At 36.3% G+C, this 20,120-nt stretch overlaps 1 protein-coding gene across 4 annotated transcripts in view; it reads left to right on the plus strand.

Annotated features, from left to right (window-relative positions):
• Nucleotides 1-20,120, plus strand: part of ARID4B (AT-rich interaction domain 4B) — an 88,209-nt gene that overhangs the window by 42,980 nt on the left and 25,109 nt on the right. For 2 of the 4 annotated variants that reach the window (XM_062490155.1, XM_062490157.1), the window contains exons 8-16: nt 2,137-2,275; nt 6,003-6,082; nt 7,354-7,427; nt 8,255-8,409; nt 12,681-12,753; nt 13,834-13,928; nt 15,021-15,118; nt 15,325-15,589; nt 16,495-16,667. In XM_062490155.1, the coding sequence (XP_062346139.1) occupies nt 2,137-2,275; nt 6,003-6,082; nt 7,354-7,427; nt 8,255-8,409; nt 12,681-12,753; nt 13,834-13,928; nt 15,021-15,118; nt 15,325-15,589; nt 16,495-16,667 (1,152 nt within the window). The remainder of the gene's footprint in view (nt 1-2,136; nt 2,276-6,002; nt 6,083-7,353; nt 7,428-8,254; nt 8,410-12,680; nt 12,754-13,833; nt 13,929-15,020; nt 15,119-15,324; nt 15,590-16,494; nt 16,668-20,120) is intronic. The other 2 variants (XM_062490156.1, XM_062490158.1) reach the window with 1 other exon arrangement.

Genomic DNA, 20,120 nt, shown 5'->3' on the forward strand with positions numbered 1-20,120 from the left:
GTAAATGTGTTGGACTCAAGCTAAAATAATTTCAGTGCAGTCTTTGTCCAGCTGCTAGGAAGTTTGTGGAAAGCCCCAGAATCTTCCTATAGAGCTTTGGTTTCTCAATATAGGGTCTCTGAAGGGCTTTTAGAAATAGATGAAGAGTATTACTGAATTACAGAATGGTTCAGGTTGGCAGGGACCACAAGGGCTCATCTGGTGCAACCTCCCTGCTCAAGTAGGGTCATCCTAGAGTGCATGGCACAGGATTGTGTCCAGATGGTTCTGGAACATCTCCAGTGAGGGAGACTCCACAACCCCTCAGGACAATCTGTGCTTGGTCACTCTCAGTAAGAAGTTTGTCCTCATAACCATGTGAACTTCCTGTGCATCTATTTCTTCTCACTGCCTCTAGTATATAGTTTGCAACAAAGTTTACTGATATGAAAATGAAGTTCAAGATTTCTTAGGTGCCAGAATTCTTGGTATCCCTGGTCTTGATAAACCAGTGTTACGTAGTTCAGTGTCTCTTCTTCATTGTTTGTGGGTAGGTTGTGAGGGGGATTTTTGTGTGTAGGGGGTTTATGTGGGGATTTTTACCTATTTGCTTAAAATCTTCAGGTGTAGGGGTTTTCATGCTTGGGTTACCTTTTTTGCACTTTTTAATAGCTTGAAATAAATGTTGCCCTATGTATGTAGAGGAGCTGTAAATCTACTCAAAAGTTGTTAATTTGTGAGGTAGTGAAGGAAAAAGCTGAAAAAAACTGGCATTACCACAGAGAATGTGATTGTAGCATCGTTGTTGTCTCTGACTGGGTTGTACAGGACATTATTGTGTCAGAAACAACACAATTATCTTTATCTTACAGGTAATACTGAGTTTAAAGACACTTATGGCAGTATCTGTGCAATTTGAGTTAGGAGGTAGTCTCTCCAAAATAGTTATGGCTTTGTCTTTAGTCTTTGACTTTTTTCTCTTCCTACAAGAGATTCCTGAGTCTCGGAAAGCAGCCTGAAAGACTTTCATGTATTTTAAATGAAACCATCACTTAAAAAAAAAAAAAAAATGTTGAGGGGAAAAAAAATAACCGAAACAATGCTAAGCCAAGACAATTATCATCACTGGAAATAACATAATTTTAAGGTGGAGGAAAACAAATTCTCCTTAAACTGTCCATCAGTTGTCTTCTGTTACACAAATGGTAGCTGTGAGTTTTTTGTTAATACTGAATTTTGTACTCAAAAGCAGTTACGTGACAAACGGAAGATAGCTTTTAAAGTAATGGTGGTTGTGGTCATTGAAGATGCTGCATATTTTCTGAGGATTAACCTTTGAAATGACTATTAAAAAAAGATATATAGAGAGCATCAAGTGAGGGTTTGTTGGGGTTTTTTTTGATTGTTTTGTTTTGGGTTTTTTTGGGTTGCAGGTAATTTTAGTTGGACTAATTTGTACATACAGATTCCTCATATGGTTAAAACCAGGTGCAGCTTTGTACTTGAACAGTCAAAACAATGAGCTGGAACCCTTTTAAATGAAAATGCATTTACACCTTGGCCCATCTACTTACATTCCAACACTTCATTCAATGTGAAATTGAAACAGAAATAGAAATGCTTCACTGCACATCTTTAAAGAACTGTTTAAAGATAAATAGACTTTCTCTTTGCTATTCATCTTTGTATCTGATGTTTCTTCTTCAGAGATTTGTCCTCTCTCAAAATAGCTTTCCATTCTGTGTGATTGTTAAAGTAAAAGCACAGAGAGATTAAGAAGGAAAACTGAAACAGTTTAGCTTGACAGTGGTCCAAAACTACAGCTGCAACAGTATTTTTGAACAGTGTTTATGTAGGGCAGAATGGTTTCACTTTGAATACTCAGACAATACGTTCCTCTTCCTCCATATGGGTGTATTGGTGGTGTTTTGGTTGGGTTTTACATGTATTACTAGTAAATGTGCATTTCTATATGTAATGTTTGAATTGTTACTATAATGTAATTATAAATATTTTATTCATTTTTATGCCAAAACACCTAACAGGCAATTCAAGTCACTGTTAGTTATGCCTCTTTGATAATCAGGTTTGAATCTCCTGTAATTATAATCAGCAAGTTTTGAATAGTTGAGTTTTAAGTCTCTTTCTGTTGTTTAGTCCTGAAGAAGAATCTTCATCCTCTTCCAGCGATGAAGATGAAGATGATAGGAAACAAAGTGATGAGTTGCTAGGAAAAGTTGTGTGTGTGGACTGCTTCAGTGTGGATAAAAAGAAAGCTCTGTGGTTTCCAGCCTTGGTAAGAGTTTAATCTTTATTACAATTTTGTACAGCTTTTATTATTTTTTAGGCACTGAAGAAAGGTATGGGTTTTTCCATTTTGGTGTTTTTTATTAGAACTTAGTACATTTTTTTCAAATTGGACTGTACTACTATAGTACTACATATATATGTATGTACTACAGGCAAAGGAAATACATCTAGATATGCTGGCTTAAAAAAAGTTATTGCTAATATGGCCTTGGTTTTTCCAAACAGCCAGAGCTTGTTGTCCTAATTGTAGCTCAGCAGTGTGTTCAGTACTATTGGACCAGAATTTCAGGGCTTTTTCCTAGGCTATTGCATGTCAGTTTTTCAAGTTACTGAGTTTTATCAAGGAAGGAAATATGAAGTACAAAGGGAGGGGAAGTTTAATGATTATATTGACATGATTTTTCAACATTCAGTATAAACACATTGGATAATAAAATGTTTTTTTGTTTTTTTTCTTGGTCACTGCAGTAGGTAGTAGAAAATTGAGAGTAAATTTACTTTAAAATTACATTGTAACCTTTTGGCACTAGTTTTTTTTCTCTTCCTTTATTCTGGCTTAATGACATTTTTTAACAAATAAACTCCTAAAAAAATATCACAAGTAGTCTAGTGATTGCATGTAGACTCACTGATTTGGTATATTTAGAAATTAATATATTTCTCTATGTGGTACATCCTACTACCATGCTTTTCTGTTTTTATTTTGATTTTAATTGTAAATATTTGATTAATTCCTCCATGGCAATGCAAGCTTAACATGTTTATTTAATTTCAGGGAGACTTGTGCTCTGCTTTTGAGATTATGGCATACAGTAAGATTTAAGTCCTCTTAGTATGTGCAGTAGCTCTCAGTTGCAGCTTTCTGCTTGTCACCTGCTGTGTCTTGTAATGCAGTCCAGCAGCTTTCCAGTATGAGTTCTTTTGAGGAAGGTTTGTGGAAGACAAAGAGTCACTGAAATCTTTTTTTACAAGGGAGAGGGCAGAATGTACAGCATGGAGATACCATGTTTGCAGCAGATAGCTTTAAGAGATGTTTTCAGTGATAAACAAGAAAAATTGAGGTGTTTCTTTGCTGAAAGCTGTCATCAAGATGATGCAGTATCATCTGTCTCACAGTTCACTTAGACAAGCGGTCAGTGAATCTGGCTTGAGTAGTTTTATGTCACACTTCTGGGTTTGCTTTTCTGGTCATGCCCATGACAGATACCAGTTTCCATGGCATGCTCTCGGAGGTGTTGGGCTTGTTTGTGAGTCCTGTAGTGCTGCTCAGGACTGCTGCTCAGCCATGGGTCAGGCCTTAAAGAGGAGCTGAACTGTTGGTTTTGCTCCAAAGGTACACTAAAGATATACAGTTATTTCTTTGGTTCCCTTTTGAAGATTGGAATAGCTTCTTCTTCATGGGAAGCTTCCTTTAACAAATGAAAAGCAGTAGGGGGATAAAGTTTGCGGGTGAAGCTTGTTAACTTTGAAATAGCTTATCCTAGATTAACTCTTACCTTAGTAATCAGGTTTATAACTCTGCAGACAAACATCATACTGCATTTCACCAGAAAAGCTGTGCCAAATGATAGATTTATACCTCAAATACCTGCCTTTTTTTGGTTTGGCTTGATTTTCTTTGTTATAATCCCTTCCCCAGTAGCTATGCCTCTTGTTTTTTTTTTTTTACCCTGTAAGCAGGTTTCCTCTACTGTATCAACAATGTAATGTTATCTTATTACTGATAAATTTTGCATTAACTTTGTATTATGGTAATTACATGCATAATGTAATGAAAATTCAGGTTTAATGTGCTGAAGAATGTGTATCTCAGCATTATTTCTTATTAATGATACTATGTACAGATACTTTGTGTGTAAGCACAGAGGACATTGTGCAAGTTTATAATGTGAAAACAAGTTCAGGGGTTAGTCTAAACCTTTACAGCAAGTAGCAATTAAGATTAGTAGTGGAAACCAAGTACTTTGGATATCAGTCCTATAACCACATAGATTATCACTTACAAATTTAAAACTGTAGAAGTCTTAATTTGGTAAAAATTATTATGAGGACTCAGTGGTTGACTGCACTGTTTTAATCCTGCATTCATGGTTGGGTTGATGGGGGGTTTGTTTGCTTATTTGTTTGTTGTTGTTAGTTCTGTGGGGAAGGGGTGAGTAGAGCGACTAACTGGAATGTAAAAGGGTCTGACGGTTGCTCCTTATCTCAGAGTATAATTTAGTAAGCCTTATAGCATTGCTTAGTTTTAATGTGTACTTAAAGGCTTTTGATAGGTGCAGTGGCAAAATTTGCCTGCAGCATTTTCAGAAAATTGAGTTTACATAGGATCATCTCTTTCATCCTACGACTCCAGTGGAGTTTGTTTTGCAAGGAAATTGAGAAAACTTGATTCAGGCAAAATTGAAGTGATGTTGCTTGATGTGAAGGCATTAGATGAGTTTATGGTAAGCTGTTTTCAAACTCTGAATGGATTTCTGACTACTAAGATCTTGATGCTTCTATAAAACCAGCAGCTAAAACCTGAAGAACCTTTCTCCATCTTTAAAGAGCTAGGAGTTTGCACTTGTCAGTTTAAAGTGGAGTATGATAATCATTGGCTTCTACCCTGACATTGCAAACTGTATTTCAAGCCTAATTTCAGTTAGAAAGTTGTAGTTTTCTAAAGTAATTTTTTGTAGACCATAGAATGCATTGAAGTTTGACACGTGGTCTGTTAAATTTTTGTCTTGAGAAGCATATTTAGCCTATGATTTGTGATACATAAGTCTATTTCCAAATCACTTGGAGCTTTTAGCGTTTGATCCTAAAATGCTGCATACGCAGTGACGTATGTAAGGGGGGGGAAACTTTTTTCATTTGGTATCTTTGTATTTGGTGGAAAATTAGGACTGAAAGGCAAAAGCTGGTGTAAGAGAGAAAAGGTATTTACCTGGGCTGACTTAGGGCTACAGTCATTTGCTTCTCCCTGAGGTTTTGTAGCAGCCAGAATTTTCCTAAATTTCAGGGAACTATGCACGTTCAGCTGATTCATGGAGTGGGGTTACTTTTCTGTTTTATATCTCTGGCAATTATATATATAATATTTCTATTTTTAAAATTCTTAAAGCTTTTTGATTAGTGACTTGTATACTGGTTTAACAGAACTTAAATAGCTTTAAAAATTGCAACAAATAATTAATGCGTTTTCTCAGTACTAGACTTGATTAGTCTACTTCTTGAATCAAAGAACCTATCATAATACTTGTACTTGAGGTGCTCTTCTCTCCTAGGCAGATGACTTGTAAATCTTCCCTCACAAAATTGCATTTCATAAATCTTATTAGCTTTTGGTTTTTACACTGTGTGTGATCACATCCTTGGCATTTTCAGAAGTCTCTTAAGTCACGTGGCAGCACTTGGTGAAATTTCTGTCCTTTTAGGATGAGGAGTAGAATCAGCTGTAGAGGCATGACAGATGGACATTTTGTCAGAATGCTGTTCTTACGTTTCCAGCAGCAGCCGTCACTTTCCCTCTAGAAGCGAGCATGACCTCATGCATTCAGTAATTTCAGGAGGTCATCCCTTCTGTGTTTTGAGGTATCTCACTTGGTTTTCATCTCAGAGTTGCCAACGAGAAATGAGCACAAAAGCTTTTCAAGAAGCACTGATATTTACTATTACTCTCTTGTTTTAGATTTTCCTCTCTAAACTTTGCAACTGTAATATCTTTGCAGGTGGTTTGTCCGGACTGTAGTGATGATATTGCGGTGAAAAAAGACAATATTCTTGTTCGCTCATTCAAGGATGGCAAATTGTGAGTAGGAGTGTAGAGTTTGATAATTGAACCAAATTTTGTACCTCAAGTGAAATGTATGAGATGCGTTGGGTAGTAAACTCAGAAACTTCCTGCCAAGATTTTTCTAATGTTTGAAAAACTGTTAACAGCCTACATGGTGATGAAATTAGTCTTGAACTTTATCATTATTAGTAATGGGATACATAAATCTATCTGTCTTAGTTTTAATTTAATTGTTCAAACACAGCAGTACTGCGTGACTTCAAGAATGGCCTGGCACTCTTTCCTGCTGTAGTTGGAATGGAGCAGTGCTTTTCAGGGTTGTAGCTCTAAGCTTATCCAGCTACAGAAGGGTCAGTGGGGATGTGTGGATGCCTGCACGTACACCACATGCACACACAGAAATACTCTTTTCTTGTTGAAGGTAGTAAGGCATATGTTTATCTCAGTCTAGACTGCAACTGCATCTTACTGTGCTGTAATGCTGCTCAAAGTAGGAAAAAGGATAGAGAAACATAGAAAACCAGACTGTCTGGTATTTGCAACAAAATTAAGAACTTTGTGTTCTTAAACTCACAACAATAGAATTATTTTTCTAGGTTTTAGTTTTTATTCAAAAGTTGCAGCTATTTACTGTGGTTCAGTTTAGCAGAATGTTTTGCAGGAAGGATATTGAAATATTTAACAGTTTTGTTGTGGTTTAATTGCTTACTAGATCTGGGGTATTGCTTTACCATTTGATAGTTTTTCAGGCATCAGTGCACATCATCCAAGGAACACGCATAAAATGTGTGCACACAAGCACATACCCACCCCCCAACCCTCCAAATTCAGATTTGTTTCCTTGGTTATAGACAAAGTAGAAATCAGAAAGTGCTTTGTTCTTTCAATTTGGAAGTCTTTAATTTCATAGTGACAGTTTACACTTAATACTAATTCATGTTTTAAGCAAGGTGGGGTTCTAAATTAATGTTACTAAGTGACGGTGTAAAGTATTATATATATGGGAGATTCCAGAAACTACTTGTTTGTGGAAGTACTTTGCTTTCCACTGTATGCAGTGAATGTATATAGTCTAATCAATTTAATGTAAAAGTTTAGGTTTTAATCCACTGACTAATACTGTACCAGACTAACACTATAGAATTGTCAAGATATACTTCATGCGCATCTTATGTATGTTCAGTAAGTGTAATATAACCTTAGTGGTAGCTTTATTGTTAGTCTATGTAGTTAGTTTACCTTTAAAATATTTAATTTATTTTTTTTTAACTTTCTAAATTATCCAGCGTTTCTGTGCCAAGAAAAGATGTCCGGGAAATCAGTGAAACTTCACCAAAGCCTGATGCTTTGTTAAAACAAGGTAAAATAACTTCTGTGCAAGACACTCATATGTATTTGCATAGTTACATGAATTGCACTAAATCTGTGGCCGATTGATTCGTGTGTTAAGGATCCTAAAATACAAGATCTTTTGTTACAGAGTAATATATTGAAGGAGAGCACTTAGTAAAATTAGAGGAACTTTTTTTAAAACAAATAAAACCATACTGAACAAAACCCTCCAAAACAACACTCCACCTGCTCTGCACTGACCTTAAGTGTAGACATGCCAAACAGGCACACGTTGATTCTGTACATTATATTTCTCTTTTTGCTTTAGAACTTTATAGAATTGCTCTCACAGTAGTGCCCATAACACTTATAAGTAAGTTGCCTTTATGAACTTTGAAAATCTGGAATTGTGGGTGCATTTGAAAGTTTAAGCTTGTGTGATCAAACTCTCAGAATTAGCTTATGATTGTTTCTTCCTCCTTGCCCTCGCGTTTTGGTATATATAACCTGCAGTGTAAACCTGTTGGATGGGGTTTCCTTAATTAAATTTTCATGTTTGCCCTGTGCAGAAAATCCTTGTTTGTGTCTGTAGACACTAATATGGTAAAAATATTAGTAATATCTCTGAGTGCCTTGATTTGCAGAGAGCATTAGGCCAGTTTGACAGGGTAAGACAAATAAGGATGGACAGCATGGAGTGGTTGTTGAGGTTCTTTGAATTTGGGGTGGAATTGTTAGTTAGCAGTCTTTTCTTCTTCTCCTTTTCCCCATTGTCCCTGATTACTGTTTTTTTAATTGAAATGTTTGTGCAAACTGATACTTCTGCAGTGCTAACAAAGGCTGGTTCTTTTACAGCTTTTGACCAAGCACTTGAATTCCGTAAAAACAGAACTGTTCCTAGTAACTGGAAAACAGAATTGAAAGAAGACAGCTCCAGCAGTGAAGCTGAAGAAGAAGAAGAGGATGAAAAAGAAAAAGAGGATAACAGCAGTGAGGAAGAGGCAAGTGAAGTCAGTAAAGGGCATAGATACAGAGCTGATAAAAATTAGCAGGGACTTATATATTTAAGTAGGCCCTTTTTACATTAGGGGATATGTAACATGTTAACATAGGCAGCACTGTTAACATAGGCATTATAGAGTAGCTCCCTGGTTTGCTCCCTGAATTGCTTCACTACAAGCTGTCTCTCTGGCTACCCTGTGCAAAGAAACAGAAGAACTTTCAGTCAAGGTGTTAGCCCATGCACTCCACTTCCACCTTTCTTCTTTTGGTTCTGCAAGTATGGAGTCCCTACCTTATGCTTGGTTTTCTAATCATCTGTTCTTTACTCCCAACCTCCTGTCCAGACAAAAAAATGAAGACAAGAAAAGAAGAAAAATAGTGGAAAGAACTTCCTTTCACAGCTAGCTGAGAGGCTGAAAGAGAGGCTTCTGAATCTTTTACTTCTCTGTACCTTCTTGTGGTACTCTAAATCTGTATCTGCCATAATAACTTTTTCTCTCACCAGGGTTAGAGAGGTGTTCTCTTAATTTTTAAGCAAGTGCCAGTAGTGCAACAGACTTGATTTCCTAGTAGGAGAATTGTAAAGAAGGAGCTGAACTGGTTTGGGTCTTAAATGGTTTTTTGGGTCCTCTCAGTCCATCCTTCCTGGATATTGTGACTCTGGCATATTTGAAGATAGTGCTTCATGTTTCAGTCATTCATTTGTTCAAAATGTTGGGAATGTTGGGAGACTGCAAAAGTGTGAAGTTATGACTTTGCCACCTCTCCATGCTTTTAATTTCTTTCTGCCTCCTCTTTAAGCTCTCAGAAGATTATGTAGCTCTGATCAAAAGTTTGCAAGGGGCAGTGCTGTGCTTAGTATTTTGAGAAGCAAGGAATAGTTCCTTGGCTTCAATACAATTTCTGAACTTTCTCAGCAGGTTTGTGTCCAGCCCTGAACATGACGTGCTTAGATAGGTTTGTATCTATGCAGAATGACACATCATCTTTATATACTGATCATTCCCACACTACTTTTAGGTGAAAAAACAGATCCTTTAGCATACAGCGTTTGTAAACATTTGACCTTGTATTCTCTCAACACCTTTTCTTGAGCTCTTCTTAGTTCCATGTGATATTGTTTGAGCTAATCTTTTCATCTACTAGACATAAAGATTTCATTTCACAGAAATACTTTGGAATTTAGTGTATCACCTCTTGTGGTAATATCTTTTCCAGTAAACAGTGATTTCAGTCCCTTGTTGAGCTAGGAAGTTTCTAAGACAGAGGCAGGTTTGTTTTTTTTTTTTTTTTTCTTCTTAGCTCTCCTTGGTGGTCAGTGGCATGTGTGTCTTCTTTCCACCCATACTTGAGCAGTTTCTGCAGCTTCTTCTCTTTGTTTTTGTTACTTTGTACCTTCTGGTTATTAAGCAGCATCTCTTCCCAAACAGGACCTGTGGGCCTGGCCTGCTCTTGGGACTTTATCCACCTGTTCTATCGCTTCCCAGGACATCAAAATTTCTCACTGGTGGCCCTGAGGCCATCCATGTGGCCCTAGTACCCATAAACCAGAACAAAACAAAGCAGAAAACCCAAGCTCTTAAAGATGTCACCATGGGCTTAAAAAATAGATACTTCTGTCCTATATAGACATGTTCACAGCCCATTCTGTAGATATATAGATGTTCTTTTGTATCTCATATCTATATACATGTTTCCATCCTATATAGAGAGGAGCTGATAGGCAAATCCTCTGTACTTCTTCTAAGAAGAGTAGTTGCCTTGTTGTTTTTCCCCTAATGGAAGAGACTGGAAAATGGCCTTCCTTTACAAAATCAGAGGTTGGTAAAAGAGTTGTCAAAGACCTCTCTTCCAGTGCTGTGCTACAGTAATGTATGCCTTTGTGTTCCAAAAAAACATGTTGTTTTCCTGGATTTTATTTTAACTTGTAGTATAGACAAATACATTAGGGACTGCAGAGTGACTAGCTAGCACTCTGGTTGTCTAACTCGAAAATAAGCAAATATGACAGTATGACATGCCTGCTTCAAACCATTATCTAGGAAACCTTGTTGTCTAACTGGATTTGCATTAAGAGATTGTTAATAGATACTGTGAGTATAGTATAATACATACTGACTTTATAGAGATTTTGAGAAAGTGTAAATGCTTTTTAGAAGCATACAGAGTCCTAAGCTTCCCATGTTAGCACACTTTCTTAGAAAGTTACTTTGCTCTCTACTGGAAAAATTAATAAGGAGTATTCATTCACTTTCCATTCTTGCACCTCTGTGAATTATCACATTAGAGACGTAGGAGTACCCTTCAGGCATTAGACTGTATAACTAGAAAGGAGTGTTTTATTCAGCTTCTTTATCACCTTTACCTTATTTCCCCCTGTGTTTAAAAATAACACATTCCTTCTTCAAAACTTTAGTGGGTTTCCTGAAGGTTTCCTGACAGGTTCAGTGACACCTGTCACCCCTTCCCTAAATGCTCTGTGAGACTGATGTCTTATGGCAAGCCTTTTCTATTTGGTGAGGAGCATGAGAAACCCAAGGAGCTGCTCATGATCTGTGTTCCATGATTCATCAGATGATGGTAAAAGTCCTTTCCAAGTACCTGCTATGAGAGAGGTGTTCTACTGAAGTTCTATTTCACCCAAGTAATTTGTTCTCTATGGCCCATGGAATAACTGGGCTTTTATCTGTACTACATGTAGGGCTGCAGTGTCACCTTGTACCTGTCAGAGAAGAATTGGGACTAGATGTCCTGAATTCTGGTGCCCCTGTCCTGTGAGAAGGATTTCTAATATACTGGTTGCAGTTCTCTACCCAGCCTGTCCTTGCTCATCAAAGCTGCCTGCTCTGAGCTCTGCTGGTACAGTGGGTGTCAAATGCCCATCATGTAACGCCCCGGAAGAGACTTTCTGCTTGCATTGCATTTGCAAGATTGAAGTATTTTCATTGCATTTCTATTGATAATTATACCTGAAGGGCAACTGTTTCAGCGTATTGTGAATACCAGTTCCTAAATTTTTTGCCTGTTTGCTCTATATTGTCATCCAAGGGCATTTAATGGGTAAGAGGAAGTACAGAATAAGAAAAAATCCCTACTCCTTGATAATAGTTGGCAGTTTCCTGACCATATTTTCAGCTGTACATCTCTTTATTAAGTAGATTCAGCAGATGTTGGAAGGTTTGGGGTTTGTTTTTGTTTGTGTGTGTGTTTGCGTTTCCCAGTTCTGTTTAGTAATTGTATTCTGTTTCTGTTGTTTTCTCAACTGTCTCAGTATAACTTTAAAGACAGTATGTTTTTTTCCCCTTGCTTCAGGGTAGGTGAAACTTTAATATTTAGTACAAGGAGACTGTTGAAGAATGGAAATAATTAACATGGAATGCAAATACACTAAAGAAAAATAATTTCGTTTAGATTACTGAATAACTAGTTATTTTTGGAAACTCTACAGGTAGTATTAAAAATTAATCAACTTACACTTGGTGTATTGTTTTGCAGTAGCTCAGTCATCAGAATTTAATATATTAATATCTTATTGCTACTAGTTGTGGCAAGCCCCATTTCCAAAAGAAATTGAGGTGTTATAAAGTAAGCCGTAGTGCTTTGTTATGAAACTCCACTGTTTATTAATCTAAGTAAATCTAATGCCAAGGTTTATTAGTGCAATGAACTGAACTTCCAAAATATCCGTTGTTATTTCAGTTCTGGGATTGATCCTGCTCAGCACGCGCTCAGCTGGTACCCCATGGCAGTTCGCATGCAGTGCCATTGGCTGCGGTTTGCCAGTGCAGTGGATTAGAACTCCTAAGAAAGTGCAAGCACCATTTGCTCTTTGACTTCATCTCTGAAAGTGACGTAGTCTGTCCAGGAACCAAGGAGTCATTTAACTACAGTAGAAATAGAGCTGAGATTTCTGAGATTATTTTTATAATCTCTTGATCATTGATAGTGCTGTCTCCCAGATTTTCTGCATAAATGGATGAAATTGAGAACACATCTTGATCTACGGTATCACTTAGGATACTTCAGTGATCAGTCAAAAATCCAATTTCGATGTATGTTTACAATCAGTGTTTCATATATTTTGAAACACTGTAGTTTATAAAACTTGGTTTCATGTGGCATAGCACTGAGAGTATGTATCTCTCTGTGCCTATCCTCTTGCTGACTACAGTAAAACAAACTTAAAACATTTAAACCTAAATTATCACTGCCTTATGCTTCTTAATGAAGGACTGTAACTGCTTGGTGACAGTTTTCTTGCATGCATTGCTTTAAACAGGAGGAAATAGAGCCATTTCCTGAAGAACGAGAGAACTTTCTTCAGCAATTGTACAAGTTCATGGAAGACAGAGGTAGGCATTTTAATTAGCAGTACTTTGAAGTATTAAGTCTGTAAACTAGTGGTGCTTTGCAGTACAGTTTTGGAAACAGGGAAACCATACTCATGCCTTCTGACTTTCCCACTATTTGGAAGACGAGTCTGTCGCTTGACTCATCTCCGAAAATGCAATCCTGTATTTCTGCTTCAAGAAATAAATGGATTTATGGAAATATCTCTCCTATTATGTTTTGCATATGTTGTACTACATTTGCTATAGTGTACTTACAGTGTGTGTAATCAAACATTTAATATTCTCAATCATACTAATTTATATTCTGTTTTTTATATATATATGTGTATATATATATATAATAATGACAACTTTAAAATACTGGCACATACACCTTTTAGGTAATGGAAAAATTTTGTTCGTGCTAATTTTCTTTTGTGAATCCTGATCACTTAAATGCATGAATATTATCCACTGATTAAAATGTTTTTAAAAGGCAATACCATTCATTATGTTAAATCTTTACCAGGTTTTTATAACCTGCAAGAAAAGTTCAGTGTCTCTAGAGGCAGGAGTTTAGGGTGTCTGTATTTAAATTACTGTTGTAACCAGTTAAATTAGTATCTTCTTTAAGGCCATATGGAATGAGTTAAAACTTGTTCACAAGAGATGACAATGTGATAGCTACTGCTAGTCCAGTAGCATAGGAAGTTTCAGCTCTTGAAGCATTGTGGGATTGCTCCTGGTGAGGGTTGGGTTGGTTTTTTTTTTTGGTTGTAGTGAAAGGGCTGTTGTATTTTTAGATGTAATTGTTTCAGTGGGTGAAATAAAAATATGTATAAAATAGTTAGCAAGAGAATTTGCATAATTTCTGCATGTTCCATAATGTAAGAAAGAATATGTATATATGCATTAAATAGCATAAACTATTTTCCTTCCAGTTCAGCAAGTAAGGCTCCTGAGTTTTAGTTTCATGAAAAGCAAATAGCAGATGCAGGAGATTTACAATACTGTATTCAATAATAGTGCATATGATGTGAATTTCATGCTGTTCTGAAAACAATACTTCAAAACACCCTAATAACTCTCTTTGTTACCCAGGGACTCCTATTAACAAACGACCTGTGCTAGGATATAGAAATTTGAATCTCTTCAAACTATTCAGACTTGTACACAAGCTTGGAGGATTTGATAATGTGAGTATTAGCATGATGAGTATTCCAGAGCCATAAAACCTGAGGATGCTGTTCATTATTGTGAATTAATTTATTACTTTGTGAAGTAGTGATAAAGAACACAGGATTTTCAGATGCATAAAAGTTTTCTACTATGGTGGCATAAGACACAAACCAGAAACTAGTTAGATGCTAAATAAATTACACAGCTACTCAGCATGTTTAATTACTGCTGCATAAAATCAGCCAGCATGTATGTTTTTGTAATATTTCAAGAAAGGTTAGTTTGATAAAGTTGTCACTTCCAAGTGAAAGGAGTCACTGCTCAGTAAAATGTCGAAGACAGCCGATTTAATTTAAGGTCTGATGTGAGGCTCTTAATTTCTCTTTATTCTGGGCAGTATAAAGAAGAGTTTGCTGGCTGAGATTGGTGAGACTGTTGGGAGGAGTAATTGAACCATACTCAATTCATGGCCAAGCAGATTCTGTTTGTGCTTTGAACTGCTTCCCATGGATGTAGCCTGTCAGCTGAGGAGGTCTGTTTGTGCAGTGACACCTGTCTGATAGACAAGACAGGATGTGGTGCTTGGGTATTGCAGTACATCTGCTTTACCTTCACAGATGGTTAGAAATGGGCATATCACGGAACTTTGTCACCAAAGGGCACATTAAGGACATAATGAAATACCAGTAGGCACTAGGTCTGGTGCAGTACTACCAGGGCTGAGTATTGTTAATGCTTTGACTTATTTTTTTCTTTTCAATTCAATTAAAATTCTAGCTCTGATAGTTAATAATTGCTACAAATATAAAATAAAAATTTAAAAAATTATGTACTGATTTTTCTGGTAGTTATATTTTCTTTTTCTCTGTTTTATTGCCACCTGGGAGGAAAGCCTGCTGTGGCTTGTTGCATTGCAGAAATGCTAAATTGCTTGAAGTAATTGCATCAGACTACAATTTGCATTGCAGTGAAATAATGTGTGTGTGATAAATTGTAATTTTATAGATCAGAGAGAATTACTTACATTTATTTTCTGAAGCTGTAGACTTTGTCAATTTCAGGGGTTTTGTCAGTGTATTAATTAAAAAAAAATTAATTGTCTTTAACAGATTGAAAGTGGAGCGGTTTGGAAGCAAGTTTATCAAGATCTTGGAATCCCTGTATTAAATTCAGCTGCAGGATATAATGTTAAATGTGCATACAGAAAGTAAGTAATAAAGCCATAAAGTTTATGCTAAAACTTGAGTGAACTGAAGTGATCCTGTGCTAGGAGTAAAACACATAAAAACCCATAACTCTTTGGTTTTAACAGATTTTAAGGCTTTAAACCTACTGCCCACGTTTAGCTTCTCTAGGTTGGATTTACCTTCTTGAGTCAAACTTGCTTATCACAAACAAAATTTTTTTTTTTAGATATCTCTATGGTTTTGAAGAGTATTGTACATCAGCTAACATAGAATTTCAAATGGCATTGCCAGAGAAAGTGACGAACAAGCCTTGTAAAGACTGTGAAAAAGAAAAAGAATTGAAGATGCGTGAAGAGCCAGAGCAGGATGCAAAAGAAATAAAAGTGGACAAGGATGAGTGCAAGCAGGAGGAAGTAGCATTAGTGCAAGAAGAAAAAAAGTCAGCTGAGAATGATAATGAAAGTAAAGAAAATGATAAGCCCTCTGTTCTGGTAATATATTTTAAAGTTCATCTTGTATCTTGCTTATAAAGTCAGTTGTTGTGTTAATAACCATTAATTAATATGAAGATTGATATTTCTATGATGGATTTAAAATAAGACAAAAACTCGCTGTAAACTGCATTCAGAACAAGATATTTAAGCTGTATTTACCCTAGGTGCCTGTTTTAGGGGGTCATGATGTCAGAATGTCTGGCTTGATAGAAAATAGCTCCAACATTGCAGTTTGAGGGCCTCCTGCGTGAAATGGAGACTAATTAGTGTCCACTTTTATCCTTATCTGGGTAAAGCATGCTCACAGCTAACTATATTGCTGATATTTTCATTATGCATTTAGCTATGCTTGTAAGCCCTCATGAATACTTCTCTTACTTCTGTGTTCCAGTGAAACCAGTGAAGCTCTACAAAGACCTGGGCTGTATAATGTACACATGGTCTAATGTACTTTAGTGATCCAGAGAGACAAACGTTCATAGCTTTTCAAAATCCACTGTTGACTCAGTGGCTTTTGCAAAGGAAGTTCAGGGCCATAAACCAACGTGCTGCACTGTACAGGCCTTAGAGTTTGCTGTGGAAGCCAGTACTTGTACTTTTGCATCCCGAGTGGAAACGTGCTTTGTGAAGTGTTTGTCTTGGGAATTGCTTTTCAGTCCAGGTCTAACAGCTGCATGCCTATATCATTGTGATAAAACAAACCTAGGACACTGGCTGCAACTTTAAACTGTTAGGTTTAGCTTAAGGTTTTCAGTAGGAAAAGCAGCAGAGGTGCTGTAATTTTAGGACAAGCCCCACACTGTAGTGTTGTTTTGCTCTTATGACTTCAGTGTGTTTTGTCTGCCTTTTCTTAAATGCTTTGTTTTCACCTTGTGAGTTAACTAAAGGCTTTGTTATCCTAGGGAAACAAAAAAAATTTGCCAGATGCTGTGTTTACTCAGCCTGATCAAGAAAAGGACTTAAATGTAATCAAAACTGAAGATGAAACCAAATTGGAAGATAAAGAGGAGGAGAAGATCAAAGAAACGGAAAATCCTACAGTAAATGCAGATGCTGAAGAGAAAGAAAAATCAGGGTAAGTTATGCTTTTTCTCATCAGATGAGACATAGGTGTTTTTTAAATTTTACTCTTGTATTATGAACTTCAAATCGGACATGCTGTTGTTAATTAGACTTGTATCTTTCAGAGACCTATGTATTTATAAGTTTGTCATGGTTATGTCAGTCTTTCTTTTTAAAAGAAAAGGCAGCTTAAGTTTCACAGGTTCCAGGTCTAAATGTAAGCTGAGTGAGAACAGAATGTACAAAGCATTGCTGACAATTTAATACAAAAGTATTGCAGAAGTATTTTTGTACTTGATTTTGGTACAAGCATATGGCAGACTTGTGGTTTCCAGCTTCTGCTTTTGGACAGTGTTGTGTAACACGGGAAAAAATGGAAGTACCTTGCATTGCTCAGTTAACAGCCTCGCTGTTGAACAGACCTTGTACTGGCAGGAGTCTCTTGTGCAGAACTTCAGACAGTTGTTTTGAAAGTTGGAAATGGAAATAATAGGGATACTCAGGGCCATCTAATCAGTGAGTGTGTTTGAATCATTTGGTTCATGGAATGGGCAGGTTTTCCTGTTTCAATGCAGGAAAATCTCACAGGTGTTTCCAGTAGCTACACAAAAAAATAGAACCAGAGTATAGTCCTCATTAATGGCCAGTGTGTTAACAATTTGTATTCTTACAATTAAAACCCTCATACAGTATGATTTCTAGTGTTAAAAACACAGAAATTCCCCTTAGAGGACAGATAGATCTCTTCTTAATGCAGTGTTTGTCTTCAATAAAACCCAGTAACAGATGCTTAAGGGAGAACGTGTTACAAGAGGGAAAGCAGATAATGGCACCTCCTTACACTTTCACAACAATCTATGTATCAGAGATGTGTTGGGTTTTTTTTGTAGTTAATACCAGCTGTTGCCTGATCAGTAATTCCCTTGTTCATTCCTGCAGTTTTGTTGTTTAGTAGATCAGCTGTCTTGATCTTCTGTCTAAATATCACTAGCTCTTAATGCTTTTTTAACCAACCCCCAACACTGTCCCATTAAAAGTTGTGGCCAGAATGTTATAGTTTAGTATATTGATTTCTGATTCATTGGTAATAAGCATTTTATTTTATTAAGGATTTTGATTTTTTTAGTGGATTCTGCAATGATTCTTTTGTAAAATGTTTTTGTCCTCCTGAATATTTTTGGTGAAGTTTTGTTGGCAATTTCTGTAACTCAGAAATGCAGAATACAGAAAAACCAAGTTTACCTGAACTCAGGTAAAAGCCTTTTCTTTGTGGATATGATTTTGTGTGTGTCCTATGTAAACTTTTCTTAAAAGACTAAATGTTGGACTTTGTTGCATTTACTATTTTGAATGTGAACTAGTTGAGTTGTACTTTAACAGGTTTGCAAGATTTTCAGAATTATTAGACTGATTTTACAATGCTGCTTTCAAAATATAGATCTTAAGAGATGAAAAACTTTCCAATGCATAGAGAATAGCAGTTTTAAAAGTTCCCTAAATTGTGTATTTGTATGTCTGTATATTTGTGATGTTACTTTATTTATACCTGAAAAACCGGTATATGCTGCAGTTGTAAAAAAGTTGTGGAAGCTTAGCATTTATTTTTCAGTAATCTTTATTTTTATTTTTTTAAGGTGGGGTGTTTTTAATCCAAATTCATGATAATTTGTATTATATATGACATCAAAAATATTATGAGTGTTCCTAGTTTTTTATTTTTGAAAACAACAAAAATCTGTAAAAAATACTTATTTGCTTTTAGGTTTTCCCAATTCACCTGATAGCAATTGAGTGAATTCTTTTCCCTCTGCTCCTCCTTACTCATCCCAGTGGAAAACTCTTCCAACTAGTATTGTGCTATTATGACTCATGGAACATTGTAACAAGTTGCTTAGAATAGAAAGCCTAACTCTAAAAAGAGGTGTAGGCGGTGATGTGGTCATTGCTGGGAGCTATGCTGTGTTTGAAGGAATAATTTAAATTATAAAAATGGAGCACTTATAGCAGTTAATTGTAAGTATTTATAAGCAGTGTTACTGTAGTTAGAATGGTTACTTTTCCCTTCTATCCTCTCAGATTGATAGGGAGTACAACATGCAGTTGTATCAGCTTTAAAGAGCTTTTAAAAATGTCACTTAAAATGTCATCCTAAATGCTAAACAGTGTTCTTAGCATTTATACCGTAAAGGCTTAAGGGAATCTTATAGGGCATTGTATTAGATATTGTACTTCCCTATACCAAAATTCATGGATTAGAAGTGGCAGAACTTATACACAGGTGGAAATGTGGTTGGAGTTCTTTGTTGAACTGAAATGCGAAATAGGCATTTTTCTGGTAGAAAAACTAATCACACACACCAATACCTGAAATGTCATCAAAATAGGTCAGACATTCAGACTGAAATTTTGTTATTTGGTGTGTTTGAATTATATTCCTGGAACGTTTTTAAAGTTATGGATCATTTGTCCTTCACAGTCCTAACCAAATAGCTAAACAAATTAATGTTACATTAGGCAAACTTGTAGAGTTTTCTATTTGCATTTATATCTGTATAACTTTGGACATCTTCATGTAGTTTATTTGCCTGTAGACACAAGGAACCATGAGGACAGAAAAGCTTCTGAGTCTCTTGCTGACTTTTTTATGGGAGGACTGGATGAAACTTCCAGCTTCCAGATCTCAGGAAATACTGTTGAAAGCCAGGATTGTTTATTTTCTGCAGGTTTTGTTCTCTGTGCAATCCCATGTCTCTTAGACCTTCTGAGATTGCTGCTGCTTGAATTGTATCCCATCTACCCAGACTTTAATAATATGATGAAGAGGTAGAAAGGCTCAACTTTCTCTTCCTTTCTTCCCCAGAGTGACAATTTCTTGCCTGGTTGTGTATCTGTGAACACAGAAAAGAGATTCAAAGGGTACCTTGCCCTTCATTCTATACATGCTTTTCTTGTTAGCTTTTTGCATTTTTTATCCTGTGGCTAGTGGAAGATACCTGTGCTAGATACAGGCTGTACAACTTGTGGTCATTAAAACAAGTTTTTGAAAAAGCCAGTAATGTGTTACGTTCCCTGGAGGGTCTTTTACAAAACTGACTATGTAAATCATCCTTTTCCATAACATCAAAAAAAGTAGTTATACTTGGCCAATGAATGAACAAGAAAGTTCAAAATCCTTCTTCTTCAGAAGTTCCTATGAAGTTCATATTGTGGAAGTCATGATCTTCAAATGACTATTGCATAGCGGTGTGCTGTTTCCCCTGTAGCATCCAGTAATATTAACTGTTTTAACCTGTTGGACGCTTGAGTCAAAGTCAACAAATTGGAAACTGAGAACAATGAACAGTGTAGACAATTGAATATTTTCCAAAGAGATTGAGGCCAGGAGCCTAGTGGAGTTTTTAGAAGGTGTGGGTTTTATAGTACAGGCTAATAAAATGAAAGGTAAATCTTAAAAATTTCATAGTAG

The sequence above is a fragment of the Cinclus cinclus genome, chromosome 3 (assembly GCF_963662255.1).
Source record: "Cinclus cinclus chromosome 3, bCinCin1.1, whole genome shotgun sequence".
In the NCBI taxonomy this organism is placed as follows: Eukaryota; Metazoa; Chordata; class Aves; order Passeriformes; family Cinclidae; genus Cinclus; species Cinclus cinclus.